The sequence below is a fragment of the Sarcophilus harrisii genome, chromosome 2 (genome assembly GCF_902635505.1).
Source record: "Sarcophilus harrisii chromosome 2, mSarHar1.11, whole genome shotgun sequence".
NCBI classification, from domain to species: domain Eukaryota; kingdom Metazoa; phylum Chordata; class Mammalia; order Dasyuromorphia; family Dasyuridae; genus Sarcophilus; species Sarcophilus harrisii.
The window spans coordinates 125,913,261-125,934,807 of NC_045427.1; the positions used below are offsets into that span (position 1 = coordinate 125,913,261).

General features: G+C 35.2%; 1 protein-coding gene across 1 annotated transcript in view; it reads left to right on the forward strand.

The window, feature by feature from the left end:
- Positions 1–21,547, forward strand: part of ADAM9 (ADAM metallopeptidase domain 9) — a 91,593-nt gene that overhangs the window by 14,791 nt on the left and 55,255 nt on the right. The window contains exons 3-6 of the mRNA XM_031950730.1: positions 3,569–3,633; positions 11,795–11,873; positions 14,262–14,338; positions 14,506–14,716. Coding sequence (XP_031806590.1) covers positions 3,569–3,633; positions 11,795–11,873; positions 14,262–14,338; positions 14,506–14,716 — 432 coding nt within the window. The remainder of the gene's footprint in view (positions 1–3,568; positions 3,634–11,794; positions 11,874–14,261; positions 14,339–14,505; positions 14,717–21,547) is intronic.

The window sequence follows — 21,547 nt, forward strand, 5'->3', positions numbered from 1 at the left end:
TATATAAAATGAATATGAAGTAGTTGTGTGAGGGAGGGAGGAAAACAGAAGTTGGAGGGATGAGAAAAGGCTTCATATAAAATGTAACATTTGAGCTGAATTTTGATTCCAAGAGTTGGATTTGAAGAGGGAGTACATTCCAGATCTGTGGGATAGACAGTGAAAAAGCATAGAGACAGTACATGTGTTATAAAAGGGGAAAAGCTAGTTGGTCACTATGGCTGGGGCAGGAGAATTCATGTAGGAACATGTAGGAATTCATGTAGAAGACTAGAAAGGTAGAAAGATTGTAAAGGTTTTGAAATTCCAAACAGAATAGTTTCTGTTTGATCCTAAAAATCCTGTTTGATTCTTTAGGAAGCTGTTGAGTAATAATGTGACATGCTCATAACTATATGGTTTAGGAAAATCACTTTGGACGCTTTGTGGTAGAAGGATTGGAGGGATTTCTTGTATACTAATGGTTTCATATTTTTTGTGCTGTTTTTCAATTTTTCCAGATCCATTTGGCACCTTCCCTATTCTTCAAAAAAATATTTATGATATATTGGTTTAGACTTTTTGCATAGTCTGTAAATCTTTAATCATTTTAATTTCCTGAAAACAGAGCAACTTTTTCATTATTTTTTTTGGGGGGGTGTCAGGAGGAATCTTAGCTTTTTATTGAGGAAAGTGATATGGTTAGAGTTCCCCTTTTTTAAAAATAGTTTTTATTTTCAAAATATATGCAAAGATAGTTTTCATCATTTATCTTTGCAAAATTTTGCGTTCCAAATTTTTCTCCCTCCCTCTACTCCCTCCCTTAGACAGCAAGTAATCCAATATAGGTTAAACATATACAAGTCTTCTATTTCCACAATTTATCATGCTGCACAAGAAAAAATCAGATCAAAAATGAAAAAAAAAAACAATCAGAAAGAAAAAAAAGCAGGTAGACAACAAAAAAGGTAAAAACATTATCTTGTGATCTACATTCAGTCCCCACAGTCCTTTTTCTGGATGCAGATGGCTCTCTCCATCACAAGTCTTTTGGAATTGATCTGAATTACCTCATTGTTGAAAAGAGCCATGTCTACCAGAGTTGATCATCACATAATCTTGTTGCTGTGTATAATGTTCTTCTAGTTCTCCTCATTTCACTTAGTATCAGTTCATATATGTCTCTCCAGGTCTTTCTGAAATCATCCTGCTGCTCGTTTCTTATAGAACAATAATACTCCATAACATTCATATACTACAACTTATTCAGTCATTCTCCAACTGATGGATATCCACTCAGTTTCCAGTTCCTTGCCACTACAGAAAGTGCAGCTACAAACATTTTTGCACATGTAGATTCCTTTCCCTTTTTTTATGATATGTTTGGAGAAGTAGAAACACTGCTGGATCAAAGGGTATGCACATTTTTTGATAACCTTTTGGTCATAGTTGTAAATTGTTCTCCAGAATGATTGGTTAAGTTCACAATACCACTAACAATGTATTTTGTGACCTAGTTTTCCCACATCCCCTTCAACATTTATCATTGTCTTTTTCTGTCATTTTAGCTAATCTGAAAGAAATATAGTTGTACTTCAGAATTAGCCTCATTTGCATTTCTTTAATCAATAGTGATTTAGAGCATTTTTTCATATGACTAGAAATGGTATTTATTTCTTCTAGACTTGCCCTTGTTTATTCTACTAAAGATTCATTTTTCCCCGTATACGATTATGCTCAGATTTATAGTTGGATTTAGTGTTTATTATTCTTTCTCATTGGAATATTGTATTCTACTTTGTATATCACAGATCAAAATATCCATATATTTTTCTTGTGATTATATTTTAACTCCACTGTCTTAGGTTTTTTGTTTGGTCATTGCTTTTAATGAGTCCAGGCATTATTGTATTATCTTTCTGGCCATTTTTTCCAGTTATTTTTGACAGTAGATACTTTTATATTTTCTTCAATTTTTCTCTGATCTTTTGGCATTGTTATAATATTGCTTGTTATCTCATGAAGCCATTTAGTTCTGATTGCTCTATTCTGTATTATAGAGAGTTTAATAATTGGGTAATATTTTTTACCTTAAGCTGTAAGTTTTTTACTAGCTGTTTTTCAGTTTCCCCTCCTGAATCCTTATCTCATTTCTAATTTTATTTTCCATCTCTTATTTCATTTCTTTAACATAATTGTTGTCCCCTGGCTTTGCTCATAGTTGTTGGGCTGTTTTCTTTTAGGTTTTACTTGAGTTTTTCTTAACCTAACAAGACCATTTGCGTGTCAGAGAACATTCTGGTCTTATTCCTCCACCACAGAACTTGCTCAACTTCTTAACAGGTGGCAAGGAGTGCAGACCCTTTTCCCTTTGTAGTGACATAATTTCTGGTTAGGATCTGGCTTACAAATCCAGATTACAGGAGTTTGAAATGCCTTGTAATAGCTCCCTGAACACTAGATGAAAGGTTTAAAATTTGTTTGTGCTGACTTTTCTGACCTGCTTCCTCTTTCTAGCTTTGGCAGTGGGATGGATCATTTACCTGTGCTTTATGATTACGTGTCTCTCTTTCTGGCTTTTGGCTGGTTTACCTGTGATAACATTGGCTTCTTTCAAGGCTTTCTCATTCCATTGGTACTTTTGGCTGGCTTCCCTAATGAAACATCTGTATTCTTGGACTTCTGATTATCTGCATGAGCTGCTCTGGACTGGATAAGAGATCTGATACTTTTGATTTTCTTTATCATTGTTCTTTCTGATATTTCTAAGCAGTATTCTCTAAGATACTTTTGATAGCCTCCCTTATTAATTGACTTAAATTAGAAGGTTTTTATAAAATTCTTTATAGAATTTCTGTCTTCATCTTCTTCAATAGCTTTGACTTATAAATTGCAGTTATCTTCAAGGTAGTTTTTTCATTTATGCTCTTTTTGAGTAATACAGTTCAATAAGATCATATCATTAACTGTGTTTAATAAATTCTTTTTGATTGGATGATAATTGTGATACTTAAAATCTTTTGCTCTCTTTTAGCTGTTCTGCCATTTTCTTTTCAGGCACAGAAGAGGCTGCTCAAGATTAAGGATTATTTTTTTTTCCCCTAGGTTTTTGTGGCCAGCCAAATGATGTCAAGCCTCTTTTGTCCTCTAGACTTGTCCTCTGAAGTTGATTGTTTATCATGGGGATTACATTAAGACCTTTTTAGTAAGGCATATGCCAGATGTCTTCCTTTGACTCAACCTTTGAGAACCAAGAGTTGCCCAACTTTCACATTAAAAATTGGGCTAGAATTCTTGTGGTCTATGTTCCTCTGGCTTGGTAAATGATAAGAACTGGGATTGGAATACAGGTGTTCTTTCTACTATACTAAACCACTCCCTGTTAAGGATGGTCAAAGTCCCTTCATATTATTTTGAATGCAAATACTCTGTTTACATGTTAGATTTTTTTTGGAAACAATATTAGATACAAAGTGCCCAGCTATATTGATCATTATTTTAATTTGGGGTGTAATTTTGGGGTTTTATTGATATGAATAATCACTTAAAAAGCAATTTTGAGTTACTATTTCTTTTTTTTTCTTTTAAGGATCAGGTGTCTTATGTCATTCAAGCCGAAGGAAGGAAACATACTGTTCACCTGGAAAGAAATAAGTAAGCGATATATATATATATATATATATATTTATAAAACAAAGCTCACATTTTTATTGCATTTTAAAGATGTGGAGTACTTTTCTTACTACACCATCATGAGTTATAAAATATTGTTGTCATAATTTCACAATCAGGGAAAAGTGAGCATCTAAGAGATTATATGTACTGTTTATGATCACACAGTATCTTTTTTTTTTTTTTTTCATTTAATAGCCTTTTATTTACAGGTTATATGTATGGGTAACTTTACAACATTAACAATTGCCAAACCTCTTGTTCCAATTTTTCACCTCTTACCCCCCATCCCCTCCCCCAGATGGCAGGATAACCAGTAGATGTTAAATATATTAAAATATAAATTAGATACACAATAAGTATACATTACCAAACCATTATTTTGCTGTACAAAAAGAATCAGACTTTGAAATATTGTAAAATTAGCTTGTGAAGGAAATACAAAATGCAGGTGGGCATAAATATAGGGATTGGGAGTTCAATGTAATGGTTTTTAGTCATCACCCAGAGTTCTTTCTCTGGGCGTAGGTGGTTCAGTTCATTATTGCTCCATTGGAAATGATTTGGTTGATCTCCTTGCTGAGGATGGCCAGGTCCATCAGAACTGGTCATCATATAGTATTGTTGAAGTATATAATGATCTCCTGGTCCTGCTCATTTCACTCAGCATCAGTTCGTGTAAGTCTCTCCAGGCCTTTCTAAAATCATCCTGTTGGTTATTTCTTACAGAACAATAATATTCCATAATATTCATATACCACAATTTATTCAGCCATTCTCCAACTGATGGGCATCCATTCAGTTATCAGCTTCTAGCCACTACAAAGAGGGCTGCCACAAACATTCGTGCACATACACGTCCCTTTCCCTTCTTTATGATCTCTTTGGGATATAAGCCCAGTAGTAACACTGCTGGATCAAAGGATATGCACAGTTTGATAACTTTTTGAGCATAGTTCCAAACTACTCTCCAGAATGGTTGGATTCGTTCACAACTCCAACCAACAATGCATCAATGTCCCAGTTTTCCCGCATCCCCTCCAACAATCATCATTATTTTTTCCTGTCATCTTAGCCAATCTGACAGGTGTGTAGTGGTATCTTAGAGTTGTCTTAATTTGCATTTCTCTGATTAATAATGACTTGGAGCATCTTTTCATATGACTAGAAATAGTTTCAATTTCTTCATCTGAGAATTGTCTGTTCATATCCTTTGACCATTTTTCAATTGGAGAATGGCTTGATTTTTTATAAATTAGAGTTAATTCTCTATATATTTTGGAAATGAGGCCTTTATCAGAACCTTTGACTGTAAAAATATTTTCCCAGTTTATTGCTTCCCTTCTAATCTTGTCTGCATTAGTTTTGTTTGTACAAAAACTTTTCAGTTTGGTATAATCGAAATTTTCTATTTTGTGATCAGTAATGATCTCTAGTTCTGCTTTGGTCATAAAGACCTTCCCCTTCCAGGTCTGAGAGGTAAACTATCCTGTGTTCCTCTAATTTATTAATAATTTCATTCTTTATGCCTAGGTCATGAACCCATTTTGACCTTATCTTGGTGTACGGTGTTAAGTGTGGAACAATGCCTAGTTTCTGCCATATTAGTTTCCAATTTTCCCAGCAATTTTTATCAAACAATAAGTTCTTATCCCAAAAGTTGCGGTCTTTGGGTTTGTCAAAGACTAGGTTGCTATAGTTGTTGACTGTTTTATCCCTTGAACCTAACCTATTCCACTGATCAACTAATCTATTCCTTAGCCAATACCAAATGGATTTGGTAACTGCTGCTCTATAATATAGTTTTAGATCTGGTACAGCTAAGCCACCTTCATTTGATTTTTTTTTTTTTTTTCATTAATTCCCTTGAAATTCTTGACCTTTTGTTTTTCCATATGAATTTTGTTGTTATTTTTTCTAGGTCATTAAAATAGTTTTTTGGGAGTCTGATTGGTATAGCGCTAAATAAATAGATTAGTTTAGGTAATATTGTCATCTTTATTATATTTGCTCGCCCTATCCAAGAGCATTTAATATTTTTCCAATTGTTTAGATCAGACTTAAATTGTGTGAAAAGTGGTCTGTAATTTTGCTCATAAAGTTTCTGATTTCCCTTGGTATATAGATACCTAAATATTTTATATTATCAGTAGTTAAGAAAGAGATATTAATTTAAACTGGTTTGAGACTCCATATGGCATCTCATAACTGAGTGTGAGTGGAGGAGGAGAATCACAAAATTATGATTTACTATCAATAAATGCCAAATTTGTAGATCTATTTTACACACACACACACACACACACACTGTGTTGAAGTTCTGCTTCAACTTTTAAGAAGTTATGAGGGAAAAGATAAACTTTTCATCATCTTTTAGAAAGTTGAGTAAGAAAATGGATTTTAGTTGCAGGAAGAGAATGGGTAGATTTAAGGAAAAACTTTCAGAGCTGCTAATCCTGGGTAATAATGTGAAGGAAATTATTTTCTTTGCCCTTCTTTCTTTCCTTTCTTGAATTCTTTGCTTATCTTTGGCTTCTCTTCTCCTGTCTAATCCCCAGTGTTTTTACAATGTTTTCTTGACATGTTGGAGCTTCTTCCCTGAACTTTGTCTTTGTTAAGTCACTCTCTCCCAATTAAAATTCCCATTCCATTGGTTAGCATATCTTTGGGGGAAAAAAAGCACAAATAAATAATTTACTTTGAGACTTTTTAGTTACTGGTAGGGATTAATTTGTTGCCCCTCTGCTTGTTTTTGTAAGAGTTTGCTAGCCAAAAATGTTTTTATATTTGTAAATTAAATCCTATTGTATCTACTAGGGTCAGATTTGACCCTTGGGGCACAATTTGTGGTTGGAGATGTTAATCTATTTCCTCACAGTAATTTACACTTTCTTCCTAATTCCAAATGTTGTGGGTTTTCCATTGTTTTACTCTGCTAACTGTTATCTAGCTCTTTAGGGATTGAGAGAGTTTTTTTTCTGAATATAAATGGTTGTTGAGTCTCAAATAATCTAATTTCAAGTAGTGTGATTATATTGTGGTTGGAGAATCTTTATAGACTTTTGTACTCTAAGTGAATGAGTCAGAACTTTCAGTATGTCTAAATAATTTAAATTTTTAACCATCTTTACCTCCATTTTTAAAAATAGGTTTTTATTTACAGATTATATGTATGGGTAACTTTACAGAATTGACAATTGCCAAACCTCTTGTTCCAATTTTTCCCCTCCTTCCCCCCACCTTCTCCCCCAGATGGCAGGATGACCCAGTAGATGTTAAATATATTAAAATATAAATTAGATATACAATAAGTATACATGACCAAACCATTATTTTGCTGTACAAAAAGAATCGGACTCTGAAATATTATACAATTAGCTTGTAAAGAAAATCAAAAATGCAGGTGGGCAAAAAATAGGGATTGGGAATTCAGTGTAATGGTTTTTAGTCATCTCCCAGAGTTCTTTTGCTGGGTGTACCTAGTTCAGTTCATTACTGCTCCATTGGAACTGATTTGGTTCATCTCATTGTTAAAGAGGGCCAAGTCCATCAGAATTAGTCATCATATAGTATTGTTGTTGAAGTATATAATGATCTCCTGGTCCTGCTAGTTTCACTCAGCATCAGTTCATAATGATGCCGGAAAGATTCCAATCTTTGATTCCCAGCCCCCCTAGCTAATGTAAATTACCCTTTGACTTACAAATCCTGGTCCCTTTGAATTCCAATAGAAGATCCCGGCCTGTCCCAGCCCCACCCGGATCTGAGCCAACTTTGGGGCTACACCCCAAAGCCCCTGGAGCTAAGTCTCCGACTTAAAAGGACCACACTGGGACCCCCTCTTTGCAGAGATTCCAAACATGGTCGCCATGTGAGGACTCTCTGTCCACCAGTGCCCTCCTTATCTTTACCTTTACCTATCTCCTACTTCTAAACTCAGTAATAAACCTCTTTTATTAATCTAGCTCTCTAGGCCAATAAATGCTTTTATTGGGAATCTGCGCCGCTACTAGACCTCATATACCGCCGTATCTTTGCGCCGAATCCAAGGGGGTTGCAGGGGAACTCTGTTTGACTCCCTGTACCCCAAACCTGCCACTAGACCTTAACTAAACCCTAATTTCATTTAGGTACCTCAAATGTAGACCTCACCATTTGGTTCCACACCTCAACAATGTAAGTCTCTCCAGGCCTTTCTGAAATCATCCTGTTGGTCATTTCTTACCAAACAATAATATTCCATAATATTCATATACCACAATTTATTCAGCCATTCTCCAATTGATGGGCATCCATTCAGTTTCCAGTTTCTGGCCACTACAAAGAGATTTGCCTCCAATTTTTAAGCACTATGTTGCTTAACATAAATGAAACCTATATTCTCTTAACTTCCCTAGTTTTATTTCAAGGGAGTAAGCAAGTGATAATTTCCTTACACTCATCTAAGGTCAGTTAGGCATATGCTTTAGATGGCTATTCAGTCTCTTTCATTGTAGATCATTTAAGAGGTGGTGGATGTACCTGCATCTTGCATCCAATTGTTTCTCCAGAAAGTTGGAAGAAAATGCATTGTATAAAATTTTGATAGGGGACTTTACCCCTTCCCCTTGTGTGTAATGTAAAGATCCTAATTCAAGTTGACTGCTTAAAGGCATGGTACAAAACAGAAAGTTTTTTATTTTGATTCTCGGGGCAATCCCTTCACCAGAAAGTCTGGAGCAGGAAAGCCAACAGAAGTTATGAAGATAGTTATATAGTCAAGATTTACAGAAACTATTTGTCCACGCATCTCAGTTAACCCTTTTAAAATCATTGGCCAACTAGATCTTTATTCCTCATTTGTCTTTGAAATACAGGTGGGCTTTTTGTGATATTGATGAGATTTAGGTTTTGGGGTTCCCTTTTGTCAGAGAACCAAATTATGAGGTCTAGATTTAGGAAACTAAAATGAGATTGGGTTTCTGGTGGTCAGAGAGTTTTTGATAAGGTCTAGTGGCAAGTTCGGGGTTCAGCGAACCAGATGGAGAGGTTTGGCTCCCCTAAACCACCTTGGGATTCGGCACAAGGGTAGGGAGTTTTGGGGAACTCCCTTCTGGCAGCATAGAGATTCTTTGTAAAGGAATTTACAGACCTGAAAAGGCTAGACTGATAAAAGAGGTTTATTACAGGCTTTGGGAAGTAAGGTTTCTAGTAGAGAAATCCTGACAGAGAGACATAAAGTCTCCTTAGGAAAATAGGTGAGGATAAAGAGAGGGTAACATTGGAAGAGAATATCATCCCAGTGGGCAGAGATTTCCTTGGCATAGCCCAGCATGGCATGGAATGTCAAGTTCTCTGCAAGGAGTTGTTTCAAGTTGGCTCTTTTTATCTACAAGTTGGGTTTCAGCTATAGCTGGCATTTGAATAGAATTGAATGAGTCTCTTTAATTAAATAAGGTTGGATTGGACCAACCCACCTAGATAAACCATTTTATCTGATTCCCTGGGGCAGTCTTTCACTGAGGCAAAGTTGAAGGAGATTTTCTCCTTCAAGTTTCAGGGTCCCTTCTTCAGGACCACGGTCTTAGTTAAGCAATAAATGTTTCAAAATGCTATTAAGAAAAAGGGGTCTATCTTGCTTCATAGGTAAATAATCAATTAAGCATGAGAGGTTAAAGGCTTCTAAATTATTGATGAACGAGATGAGGTGAGATCTTTCAAGACAGTTGTGAAAATCAAGTAAGGCTTCATCTGTTTCAAAGTCTGAGTAGGCCTGAAGAACTTTAGGCTTTAAGTCAAGAGCATACTTAAGCCCCCTCCCAGCTATCTTCCTGAGGGCGTACTTAAGTCCCCTCCCTGCTATCCTCCTAAGGGCATACTTAAGCCCCCTTCTTGTCCCTATTTCAGTCAAATATGGGCAACTATGTACTTCCTGGTCAAGTTCAATTTCTTGGGTAATTCCCTAGTCTTGAATGCAAGATCCTCAGCCAATAAGGATGAGGGTCAGTGGTGGGAGGGGGTATTTGAGTTAGGGATAAAAAGTGTTGACCCTGCCTCCTACAGTGCCTCCTCTCTTCTATTGTCTGCTCGATGGGTGGGATGCCTGATTCTTGTGAGAATTTATAATAAACTTTGCTTTGCTTCTAGAGATCACTCCAGTTTTTTTTTTTTTTTTTTTTTTTTTTAATTAAATGCTGTCTTGAACTACACACTGAGCTTAATCAATCAGTTGGGGATGGACAGGTTGGGGACTTCTTGGATATCTCCAGGCCATTAAACAATGAGTCAGGTTTTTCTCTAAGCAGCTGAGTAAAGATCTAGGGGTTATCTCTTAAATCTTTTCTGCTGGGAAGAATAAGTCTTTGCTCTTCTTCCAGAGCCTGATGATTAAACATATCCTTGGTACTGAGTCTTGAATTACCCAAGGTTAATATACTGAGAATTCCTCAGTTTCCCATTTCAATCACCTTGGACATTTAGAATATTCTTTTGAAACACTGTCTTGGGAGTAGAGAAACAATGATTCTCATTACAGTATCATTCCCTAAAAATAGGCTAAACTCATTAAGTCAGGGATGTTTTATACCCTTTTTCTCCAGCAAAAATTTTATGGCCATGTGAGATAAATGGGGAACTTAACATTCTGTTTTTGTCATTTATTGCTATTTTGATCCTAATTTCATTCCTGCACATTGTTAGATTTGCAGTGGTATTTGCTGTATTTAACAATGTCTTCATAAATTTAATTTTAATTGAATTACTATCAAGTCTCATAACGTGAATCTTATAACCAGATTTGTAAATGGAGAAATAAGGCATCTTTAATTAAGATAGCTGAGTTGCAAAACCAGGACACTGATACATTGTTGGTGGAGTTGTGAACTAATCCAACCATTCTGGAGAGCAATCTGGAATTATGCCCAAAAAATTATCAAACTGTGCATACCCTTTGACCCAGCAGTGTTACTACTGGGCTTATACCCCAAGGAAATACTAAAGAAGGGAAAGGGACCTGTATGTGCCAAAATGTTTGTGGCAGCCCTGTTTGTAGTGGCTAGAAACTGGAAAATGAATGGATGCCCTTCAATTGGAGAATGGTTGGGTAAATTGTGGTATATGAATGTTATGGAATATTATTGTTCTGTAAGAAATGACCAGCAGGATGAATACAGTGAGGCTTGGAGATACTTACATGAACTGATGCTAAGTGAAATGAGCAGAACCAGGAGATCATTATATACCTCAACAGTGATACTGTATGAGGATCAGTTCTGATGGAAGTGGATTTCTTTGACAAAGAGACCTAATTCAGTTTCAGTTGATCAATGATGGACAGAAGCAGCTACACCCAAAGAAAGAACATTGGGAAATGAATGTAAACTGTTAGCATTTTTGTTTTTCTTTCCAGGTTATTTTTACCTTCTGAATCCAATTCTCCCTGTGCAACAAGAGAACTGTTTGGTTCTGCATACATATATTGTATCTAGGATATACTGCGACATATTCAACATATATAGGACTGTTCGTCATCTAGGGGAGGGGGTGGAGGAAGAGAGGGGGAAAAACCGGAACAGAAGTGAGTGCAAGGGATAATGTTGTAAAAAATTATCCTGGCATGGGTTCTGTCAATAAAAAGTTATTATAATAAAAAAAAATAAAAAAAAAGATAGCTGAGTTGCAAATTTACAATCTTAGGGCAAATCATGTCTGAATAAATGGATGGCTCCCTGAAATTCCCAACCACTTGACAGTTCACCTCTCTAGCACTTTGGTTTTGTTTTTTCCCTTCATGATCTAATTCATCATAAATCTCAACTAGCAACGCAAGAACTACACAAGCCACTTTGGCAACTGATCAGGCTCAATCTGTCTTTGTTTACAGGGTAAGATCCCAGGGTGGGGACTTAAGTGAAAGTAAAGGCTTCATAAGCAAGAATGCTAGGACTTTAGTAAAATTCTGACATTACTAAGGTTGTTCAGAGGGAGGGCCTTTCTTACTGTCAGTATGACCTTTTGAGAGAGAAATTAATATTGGATTTGATAATAACAATATTCCTGTCAAATGTTACCTATTTCCTCTGTTAGCTTGGCTTTTCTAGAGTCCTTTTATTAAGTCCTTTTATTCATGTAGGGGGGAAAATAAAAATGTCTTATTATCTTGTAGGGGACTATTACCCAAAGATTTCGTAGTTTATACCTACAGTGAGGAGGGGTCTCTGCTCTTGGATTATCCTGACATGGAGGTAATTATTTTCTTTGCTCTTGGCATAAGACTATAAGTAAATGTATTTCTCAAATGTCTGTTCAGATGCCTAATGGTTCACTTTTTATTTTTTAAAAACCAGAAAAATATTCTTTGGTAATAAGGTTTCATTCTGTTTATCAAAGGAAAACCAGAGGTCCTTGAGAAGTACAGCATACATTTAAGAAAAGTAGCTGATCCTTAAGTTTGCACATTTGAAAGTAATTTCTATAATTCTAGTTGAGGTCTTTAATTTATATGCTATTTAAAGTTTGATAACTTGGGAAGTAGATCTTCTTCCATATTAAACCATTAATATTTTACCAATAAGCATTTGTTTGCTGTTCTGTGTTCTAACACTCAAACTGCTCACTAAAAGCAAGGACTAAAGAGGTGTGGTCCTCTCCTTAAGAGAATCTCTCTTGGGGACAGAGCTGGCCTGGGCCATAGCAGTTAATTACTATTTGTTGAATTTGGCTGTCTGTGATGTTTAGCTATAACACAAGCAGTTCTACTTTTTTTTTGTCTAAGCTAAGTGCAGAGTATTTTGCCTATTGTTCTTTTTAGCCTTTAAATAATTACCCTATTCCTGTTATTAGAATATGTATAAATTAAGCCTGTATTTATTGTATAAATCCAGGTTCATATTCTTGAGGGATATTTACTAAAACATTTACTTGTTATATTGAAAATTATTGTATTCTGCTATTTTTTTTTCTCCTTTAAGAGATCTACTTTTCTTAATTTGGAAGTCTCTTACATTATGAAATAGTGGACAGGAAAATCTAGGTTATTTATTTATTTAGTTGACAAATGAAAGAACAGATATTTTGGTTTTTTCCCCCTCCTTCTAGAAATAATTATACTTTCATGTCATGGACCAAATGGTAATTTTGGAGATTGCAAGAGGTAGGAAAAGCCTTGTCGTTAAGGAAGAAACCCCCAAACCTGCTTTTTTAGTTAAATATATAAAAATACAATACAATCTGGATAATAGGAATACAGTTCCATTGGAGATTGACACAGAAGGTTGCTAAGGTCTATTCCAACTCTAAATCTTATGACTCTTTGAATGCAGTTTATAGATAGGAACTAAAGTAGAAAAAAAATACACACACACTCACTCTCTCTTTCTGGGGTACTTTTTTCCCAGCAATAAACTATCATTTTTTTTTTTTTTTGAGTGGTGTGAAAGGAAATTGAAAACAGACTTCTCATAATTTTTTATGCTACCCATATGGATTTTTCTTGTGATCAAGTTTTATTTGAAAATGTATTTTAACAGCACCAGTGAAACTTGTATAGCTGTGAATTTACAAAATACTATTGTAGAGTTTTGTCTCTTCCTGTTAATTCCTAGAAAAACAAAATTAGAAAGAGTAGGGTTTTATTTTGGTTTGTTTACCAGATGAAAAATTATCCTTCATTGTCTAAGCAGATTAAAACTTCAGAATTTGATATAAATTTCTTATCTTGTCATTGTTCTTTAATTTGTAATATTAGGTGGCAGAAAATTATATCCAAAAAATTTTGTCACCTGTAGAAAATTACAAAAATTCTAGAAAAAACAAGCTTTAAATCATCATGGGGTAGATAAAATTTGTTAAATGCTGAAATATGATACCTATATTTATTCTATAAGTAAGTGTTTTAAAGATGTTTTTGGAGGCGAATAGAGCTTCTGAGCTACTAAATAAGTTAGATTTAATAAATGGTAATGAGTGTGATGGGTTTTAAGAAGAAGAGCCTTTACACTTCACACAGTTCAGTTTACAAGTATGACAACTTGGCCATCATAAGAAAATGGCAATATCCATCTTTAACAACAATATTGATGTTAAAGTTAATTGTTTTCTTGGCCTCAGGCAATCACAGGGTTAGACAGGTAACTGCTTTTGCTCCTTATGTTTTGAAAACTTTAAAAAATTGATCCTGTGATTTCACTGGTATGAGGAATTCCTGAAGAAGGAAACACCTTCTACCATGGAGATCATCCTCTGTACTGCTTTCTTTTGTGCAGAGTTGTCTGGGTCATTGACAAATGAAGTCATCTACCATCAGAGTCATTCAGCCAGATTGCCAAGAGGTGTGGATCCTGTATATATGGTCTTTATTCACTAACTAAGCATAATGCTGCCTTGTTTATTTCTAGGTTGGAATGTCATCTGGGCGGAACTCTTTGTTCTTAGCATCCTCTGGGCCCTTCTGCCTAAGCATTTGTATACTTATATTATGGGAATAGAGAAACGTTATCTTTAAAATTCCATTCTTAAGCCTTTGTATGTAATGTAAGTTACAAACAAAGAGTTCTTGATAGTATAGAACTTAATTTGAGTCATGACTTTTTGCAATAAGATTGTAATGCAGATAATATTTTTTTCTCATTTAGGATCATTGCCATTATCGGGGCTATGTGGAAGGTATCCCAAATTCATCTGTTGCACTTAGCATTTGTTTTGGACTCAGGTAAAGTAATTATTTTCTTATTTGTAAAATGAAATAGTTTAAACAATTTCAAAAACTTTTATGTTTAGTATTCTATGATTAATTTAAGCTTTAATTTTTGAGAATGTGAACTTTTTTATTAAGTGAATCTTGCAAATCACTAATTTTGAAAGTGATTAAATTTTTAGGGGATTACTACATTTGGAGAGTACCAGCTATGGAATTGAACCTCTAAAATCTAGTTCTCATTTTGAGCACCTCATTTATCGACTAGACAATGTTCAGCAAGAACCTCTGGCTTGTGGAGTTACTACTAAAGAATTGAAGAAAGAAACCACAGAAAATAAAGAGAGAAAGGAATTACAGAAACAATCTCTTAGTATGACTCAGCTGCTGAGGGTAAGGAGACTCCTTTGTGCCCTCTACTGTTCATTTTAAAAAAGATGTTCTTAACCTGAGGTGGATTGATTTCAGGGAGTTCTTAAATTTGTGTGCAAAAACAAAGAATATCTTTCATTTCATCAAGCTCCAATGGAAATTTGATATTACCTTCAGTTATGAGTTTTTAAAAGCCTCATGATTCTGAAAGGGAGTCATGGGTTTCATCAGACTGCTCAAGCAGGTTGAGACACAAACAAGGTGATTACGAAACTAATTGAGAATATTCAGATAGATCTTTAGAAATAGATCAAGCTTAATGAAAGCTTGATAAGCATTATTATGAGCTCCACAGCTATGGTGTAACTTTATTATTTAATACATATATGATTACATTTTTCCCTCTTATGATAATAGTGAGCATTTATTTGTGTACTGTTTTTTAAGAGCTAGGCACTCTGTTAAATTACTTTACAATGATTATTTCATTTTGTCTTTACAACAACCCTGCGTTTCCATTTTACAGATGGGAAAAACAGAGATAGAAAGGTTAAGTGACTTGCACAGGGTCATCCTGCCAGTGTCTGTGGCTGGATTTGAACTTAAATATTACTGACTCATGGTTTAGAGTGCTATTCATTGCACTAACTAATTCCCCTTATCATTTTGACAGTCAGAGTACTATAGAATTAGAAGTAGTATATGTTGTTGCTTCTGAGCATTTGGAATACTGTGGCATATTTTATTTCTTGGCAAACTGTAACAAGATGTTCTAGTATCTAACATATTGGCATAGCATGGAATGGTAATCTGAGCTGTGAGATACAACATTAATTTGGCCAAACATAGGTTTCCCTTGAAAACAAGTTTGGTTTTAGGGAGTTCTTGGGATTGTGGTTTTTAGCTTGTAACAAAAAGCTAAGAAATCAGGCTGAAATGATCTCACTGCATCTGATACTAAGGCTCGCAGGTCCTTAGAGTTGTTCAGTTCAATAAGCATTTGTTAAGTATTTATATATATAAATTGCTCGGCAGTAGATTAAAAAACAAAACTGAAAAAGTGCTTACTTTTAAGAGATTTAATATTTTGTGTAGAAGATATAGTGTAGCTATACTTACCTACAATGTGTATGAAAAAATAATACAAATTCAATTAAAAATGTTTAGATACAGATTCAGGATCCATCTTGTGGAGCCAGCATTGTAGGAAAAAGGTTGTTTCTATCCTGTTCCATATTTTCCCATAAACAAAATTAAAATACCTCAAATTGAATTCGGGAGTGACAGAACCCAATAAAAGTCAGAATGAAATGATTTTTTAGCCCAGGATAACTTAGGAAATTAGCCAGAAATGTCTGTCTTACTGGGTGATGGTCAGACCTGGAGCTAAGCTTGGACTGCCCAGTGGGGAATGGCTGAATCTGCAGCGGAGGCAGCAGTAGCTGTGGTCATTCTGAGCCCACAGATGGTAAGGGGGTCAGACATCTGGTCAGAAGGAGATTGCAGGAGACCCTTTGCTGGTCCTGGTTGCAGGACCTTATTGCATTGCCCATACAATTCTAAGTCACAGTCTCAGGGTGAAGAGGAGTACTAATTCACTAGTACTTATAGCTACAGAGGTGCATATAGTCACTTACAGACCAGAGCAATGATACCATCTGGCCCCACATCACATTACTTTTGAAAAAGTAAAAATTTACAGACACTTCCACCATCCCTTCCAAACTAGCTCTGAAACATCAGCAAGAAAGGCTTAAAGCTTGGGTTAGTGCCCCCTCCACCCTGGGAGCAGAACCCAATTATAACATAAAGTTATAATTAAAAGAATAGGCTGGAAAAAATGAACAAATAACAGAAAAAGGACCTAATTATAAAAAGTTATTAAGTTGACATGCAAGATCAAGAAAACTCAGAAAGCATTAAAGTCAAAATAGCTATATGCAGAGCTTTGAAGAAAAATGTGAATTGGTCATAGTTCCCAAAAGAATTTCTTAAAGACTTCATAAAGATTTTAAAAAGTCAAATAAATTCAGGATCTAAAAAGATTTTGACAGGAATAGGAATAGAACCCTGGGCTAAATCTGAGGTGAAATTTAATAAGGAAAAAAACAGTCTTAAACTTTTGTACCAAAAAATCAGTTTTGCAAGTGTGAGATAGAGGAGACATGGTTAAGAGAGTAGTTGTTCTGAAAAAGAACTAAGGCTTTTTGTAGACTTCCAGATAAGTATGAATCAGCAAAGTGGTGTGTGGCATTGAAAAAAAGCTAATATGATCTTGAGCTACATTAAGAGAGAATAGCTTTCAGGAGCAGGGAGGTGGTAGTTCTCCTATATTATGATCTTATCAGACTTTGTCTGAAATATCATATTCGGTTTTGGAACCTACAGTTTTAGGAAGATCATTGAGAAGCTGAAAGAGTTTTGAGACCAATCATGATGGTGACATGAATCAATTGGTTAAAATTGATTATCTGAACTAAAAAGGAAACTGAGGATAAAGTTACTTATGATTTAATTTATAAAGCCAACATTTGCATATTCAACCAGGTTACTTGATTCCTCAGAGGTCAGAGGCAAGGAGTGATAACAGAGATAGTTTTTATAACAAAAAAGAGGAACTAGAAAAATTATAGAAACTTGTTTTGAACATAATTCAATTGGACAAGGCAGGTCACCTGACTAGTTGGCTTCTCCTACACTTTTTTTTTTTTTTTATGATGGTTCTCATTTTATTTTATTTTATTTTATTTTTTAATTTAATAGCCTTTTATTTACAGGATATATACATGGGTAACTTTACAGCATTAACAATTGCCAAACCTCTTGTTCCAATTTTTCACCTCTTACCCCACCCCCACCCCCTCCCCTAAATGGCAGGATGACCATCCTACACTTTCTTAATCCTATATCAGATGTCCTTTCTTCCAGGTGATGTCTTTTGTAATCAGAAAGCATACAGGGAAAGAGGAACTTGTGGTTAGTGGTTAGCAGTCCAGTCATCCTCCAACCCCTAATCTTCTTTATCAGTCTCTATGACTCAAGTTAGATTCTAGCTCAAGAAAAAAGGGAAATTTATACACTGAGTGGAAAGAGAAACTTAAACTCTGGCTAACCTTTCTCCAGCTGCCAGAAAAGGGGACTTTGCCTCTGGTCAACCCCACTTTCTGCCAGAAAGGAAAAGCTAGCTTTTAATCATAAAAGAGTAACACTATGATTATGACATCTTAATAATTTGCTACTTAATGATAAAGTCTTCTCAATCTAGTCACTAAATCTATAGGTAGCCTACACTTGAGACTATGTTAGTTTGGCTTATTTTAGGGATAGCTCTTCCTAAAGAAGGGAGCTTAATCCTATAATTAAATTTAAAAAAACAACAACAAAGGAATCAAAAAATAGGTGCCCTGGGCCTATTTAGTTTAGAGAAGAAAAGACTTTGGAGTCAGAAGGTACACATTGGCTGTATTCAGGGAGAGATTAGACTTGATTATGCTGCCTCCAAACTAGGAGGAACCAATTTAGGCCTCATATCAGGGGACAAAAGTTTGCTGATACTTTGAGCTGTCCAAAATTGTAATGGGCTGTATGGAGGAGAATTTTCAGACAGGCTGGAAAATCGCTTGCCAGGCTTGTTTACATTGGACTTCCCTCTCTTTATGGCTTCGATATCCCTTCAATTCCAATTCTCTGTTTTCCATGATTAAATTTTTGGAGACAGCAACAATTGGGAGAATTGGATCTCTTTTAAGGAGGTTTTTCTTGATATGATTCATAAAGGTGACTAGTGGTTTCAAGAGGGAGAACATTTCCAGCCTTGAGAGGTAAACTGTGCAAAAGAAAAACTGTATTTGGGGAAGAAAACTTTGGCCAGAATAGAGTATATGAGGTAGAGTGAACCTGTTAAATTAGACCGGAGACGAGCTTTAAATATCAAACAAATGAGTTTGTAGTTTGTCATAGAGGCAGTATTAAGTCACAGCAGTTCTTGAGCAAGAGTGACATGGTCCAACCTGTGCTTTAGAAAGATTCATTTGGTATCCGTTTGCTTTTACCCCTATTCACATGCTACTTAGTAAATCTTGGGCAAAAATCACAAAACTGTGCAAACTAGATCTCCTACAATTGAGCCCTCACTGCAGAAAGGCAATCCTTTTTTTTTTTTTTTTTTTTTTACCTACTTCCTTAATTGATTTCATTCTCCCACTCGGCCCAGCAGCTTTTCTGAAGATTACCTCATATTTCACTGGAAAAAATTAGGACCATTCACAGAGAGCTTCCTCTTTTCCCTGTTCTTTATTTGACATCAGTCAGATGTCTTCCGCCCCTATGTCCTGCTTCACTTCTGTTTCACATGAAGGCGTCCTTCTTCTTGCCAAGGCAAACACAAGTGATTCTGTTTCATCTCATGTTCTACACCATATGGGCCCCTCCAGCATCTCTGCTCTATCAGTAATCTTCAATCTCTCTGTCTTTACTCATTCTGCCTTACTGCTTATAAACAGAATTATGTGTCCTTCATCCTCAAAAATATTCTCTTGATCCATCCAACCGCACTAGCTATCATCCTATATCTCTTATCCCACCTAACTTTTGGAACAATTTTTGTATACCACCCCACTCCTCTGATCCTGCTACCTCCGAAATGCAAGCCCTCATCATCTCATATTTGAACTACTGAAAAACTGGTCTCCCTTTCTCAAGTTTCTCCCTACTCTAATCCATCTTCTCATTTAGTAATTCCATTGGTACTCTCTTATCTCCAAGATCAGATATTAAATTCTTTGCCTTTAAAAGACTCTTATAACCTGCCCCCTTCTTATCTTTTTACTTTTTGCTCTTCTTCATGTACTCTGCAATCAGTGACACTTGCCTCCTTGCTGTTCCTTACAAAAGACTTATTTGCTGACTTCATTTTCATTGGTGGTCCACTTGCCTAGAATTCTCTCCCATCTCACTACCTCCTGGCTTCTTTGGCTTCTTTTAATTCACAGCTAAAGTTTTAACCTTCTACCAGAAACCTTTCGCAATGCTACTTAATGCTTTCATACTGCCGCCTCAGTGCTTCCTTCTGAGAATACTCCTAATATATCTTGTATATATCTCGTTTGCAGTTGTTTGTTTATTGTCTCCCTCTTTAGATTTTAAATTCCTTAAAAGCAGGGACTGTTTTTTGCCTTTCTTGATATCCCCATTGCTTAGCACAGGTGTGGGCACATAGTAAGTGCTTAATAAATGGTAATTGACTACTAGAAACATCAGAAACACCAAGCAAACTTCTAATATAGTTTTGTGACAAAAAATGAAGTATTAAAACTTTCCTAAGATATTATCCTGATCAGTTAAGTCATTTGTATATTTTTCTGGTTTCATAGAAGGCAGAGAAAAACTCAATCAATAGTGGCTGATTATGTATCTTCTAAAAGCTGTGCTAGATAGAATTCATAGAGCAAGCCCATAAGAAATGAAAGAAGGAAGGACTCTTCAAGAGGGTTTGGTAGCTATTATCTTTCATAACTGCTGTAGGTAAGTAATAAACTTACCTGCAGTGTAGAAGTAAATTTTCCCTTTGGTGAAAAGAGAAAACAAAAAAATTCTCCTAAACAGTATTTTCTATTTAAATTCTATGATTTCATAAAACCTAAGAATCTATGTGTGAAAATTTGTATAATGTGGTATAGCTTCAGCTTAGAAACAGTTATTCTGTCTTAGATATTCAGAAGCATAATTTAATTTTTAAAAATTATTCCCCCTTATCTAGGAAACCTTATAATATGTTCAGCATTGCATTCTTTTTAAAAATAGTATTTTATATTTTCTACATATATATATATATATATGACAATTTTTAACATTCATTTTTTCGAAATTTTGAGTTCCATATTTTTCTTCCTTTCCCCTATTCCTAAAATGGTAAGCAATTTGATATAGTTTTAATATGTGGATTCATGTAAAACATTTTAATATTAGTCATAATGTGAAAAAAATAAACAGACCAAAAGGAAAAAAGCATATACACAAAATAAAGAAAGTGAAAATAATATACTTTGATCCATATTCAGAATCTATCAGTTTTTTCTCTAGTTGTGATAGCATTGATTTGGATCGTTGTATTGCTAAGAAGAGCTTAGTCATTCAGAGTTGCTGTTACTGTATGCAAGGTTCTTCTGGCTCTGCTCATTTCTTTCTTTTTTTTAACTAAAGTTTTTTGTTTTCAAAATATATGCAACATTGACCCTTGCAAAATCTTATGTTCTAAATTTTCTCCCTTTTCCCCTCACCCCCTCCCCTACTTGGCAAGTAATCCAGTATATGTTAAACATAGTAAAAATATATGTTAGATCCAATATATGTATACATATTTATACAATTATCTTGCTATACAAGAAAAATGAGATTAAAAAAGGAACAAAATGAGAAAGAAATCAAAATGCAAGCAAACAAAAAAGAGTGAAAATGTTGTGTTATGATCCACATTCAATTCCCACAGTCCTCTCTCTGGGTATGGATGGTTCTCTTCATCATAAGATCATTGGAACTGGCTCGAATCATCTCATTGTTGGAAAGAATCATGTCTATCAGAATTGATTGTTTTATAATATTGCTGTCGCCATGTATAGTGATCTCCTGGTTCTGCTCATTTCTTTCAGTATCAGTTCATATATGTCTCTCCAAGCCTTTCTGAAATCATCCAGCTGATCGTTTCTTATAAAAAATAATAGTCCATAACATTCAAAAACCATAATTTATTCAGCCATTCTCCAACTGATGAGCATTCACTCAGTTTTCAGTTTCTTGTCACCACAAAAAGGGCTGCCACAAAGATTTTTGCACATGTGGGTCCCTTTCCCTCCT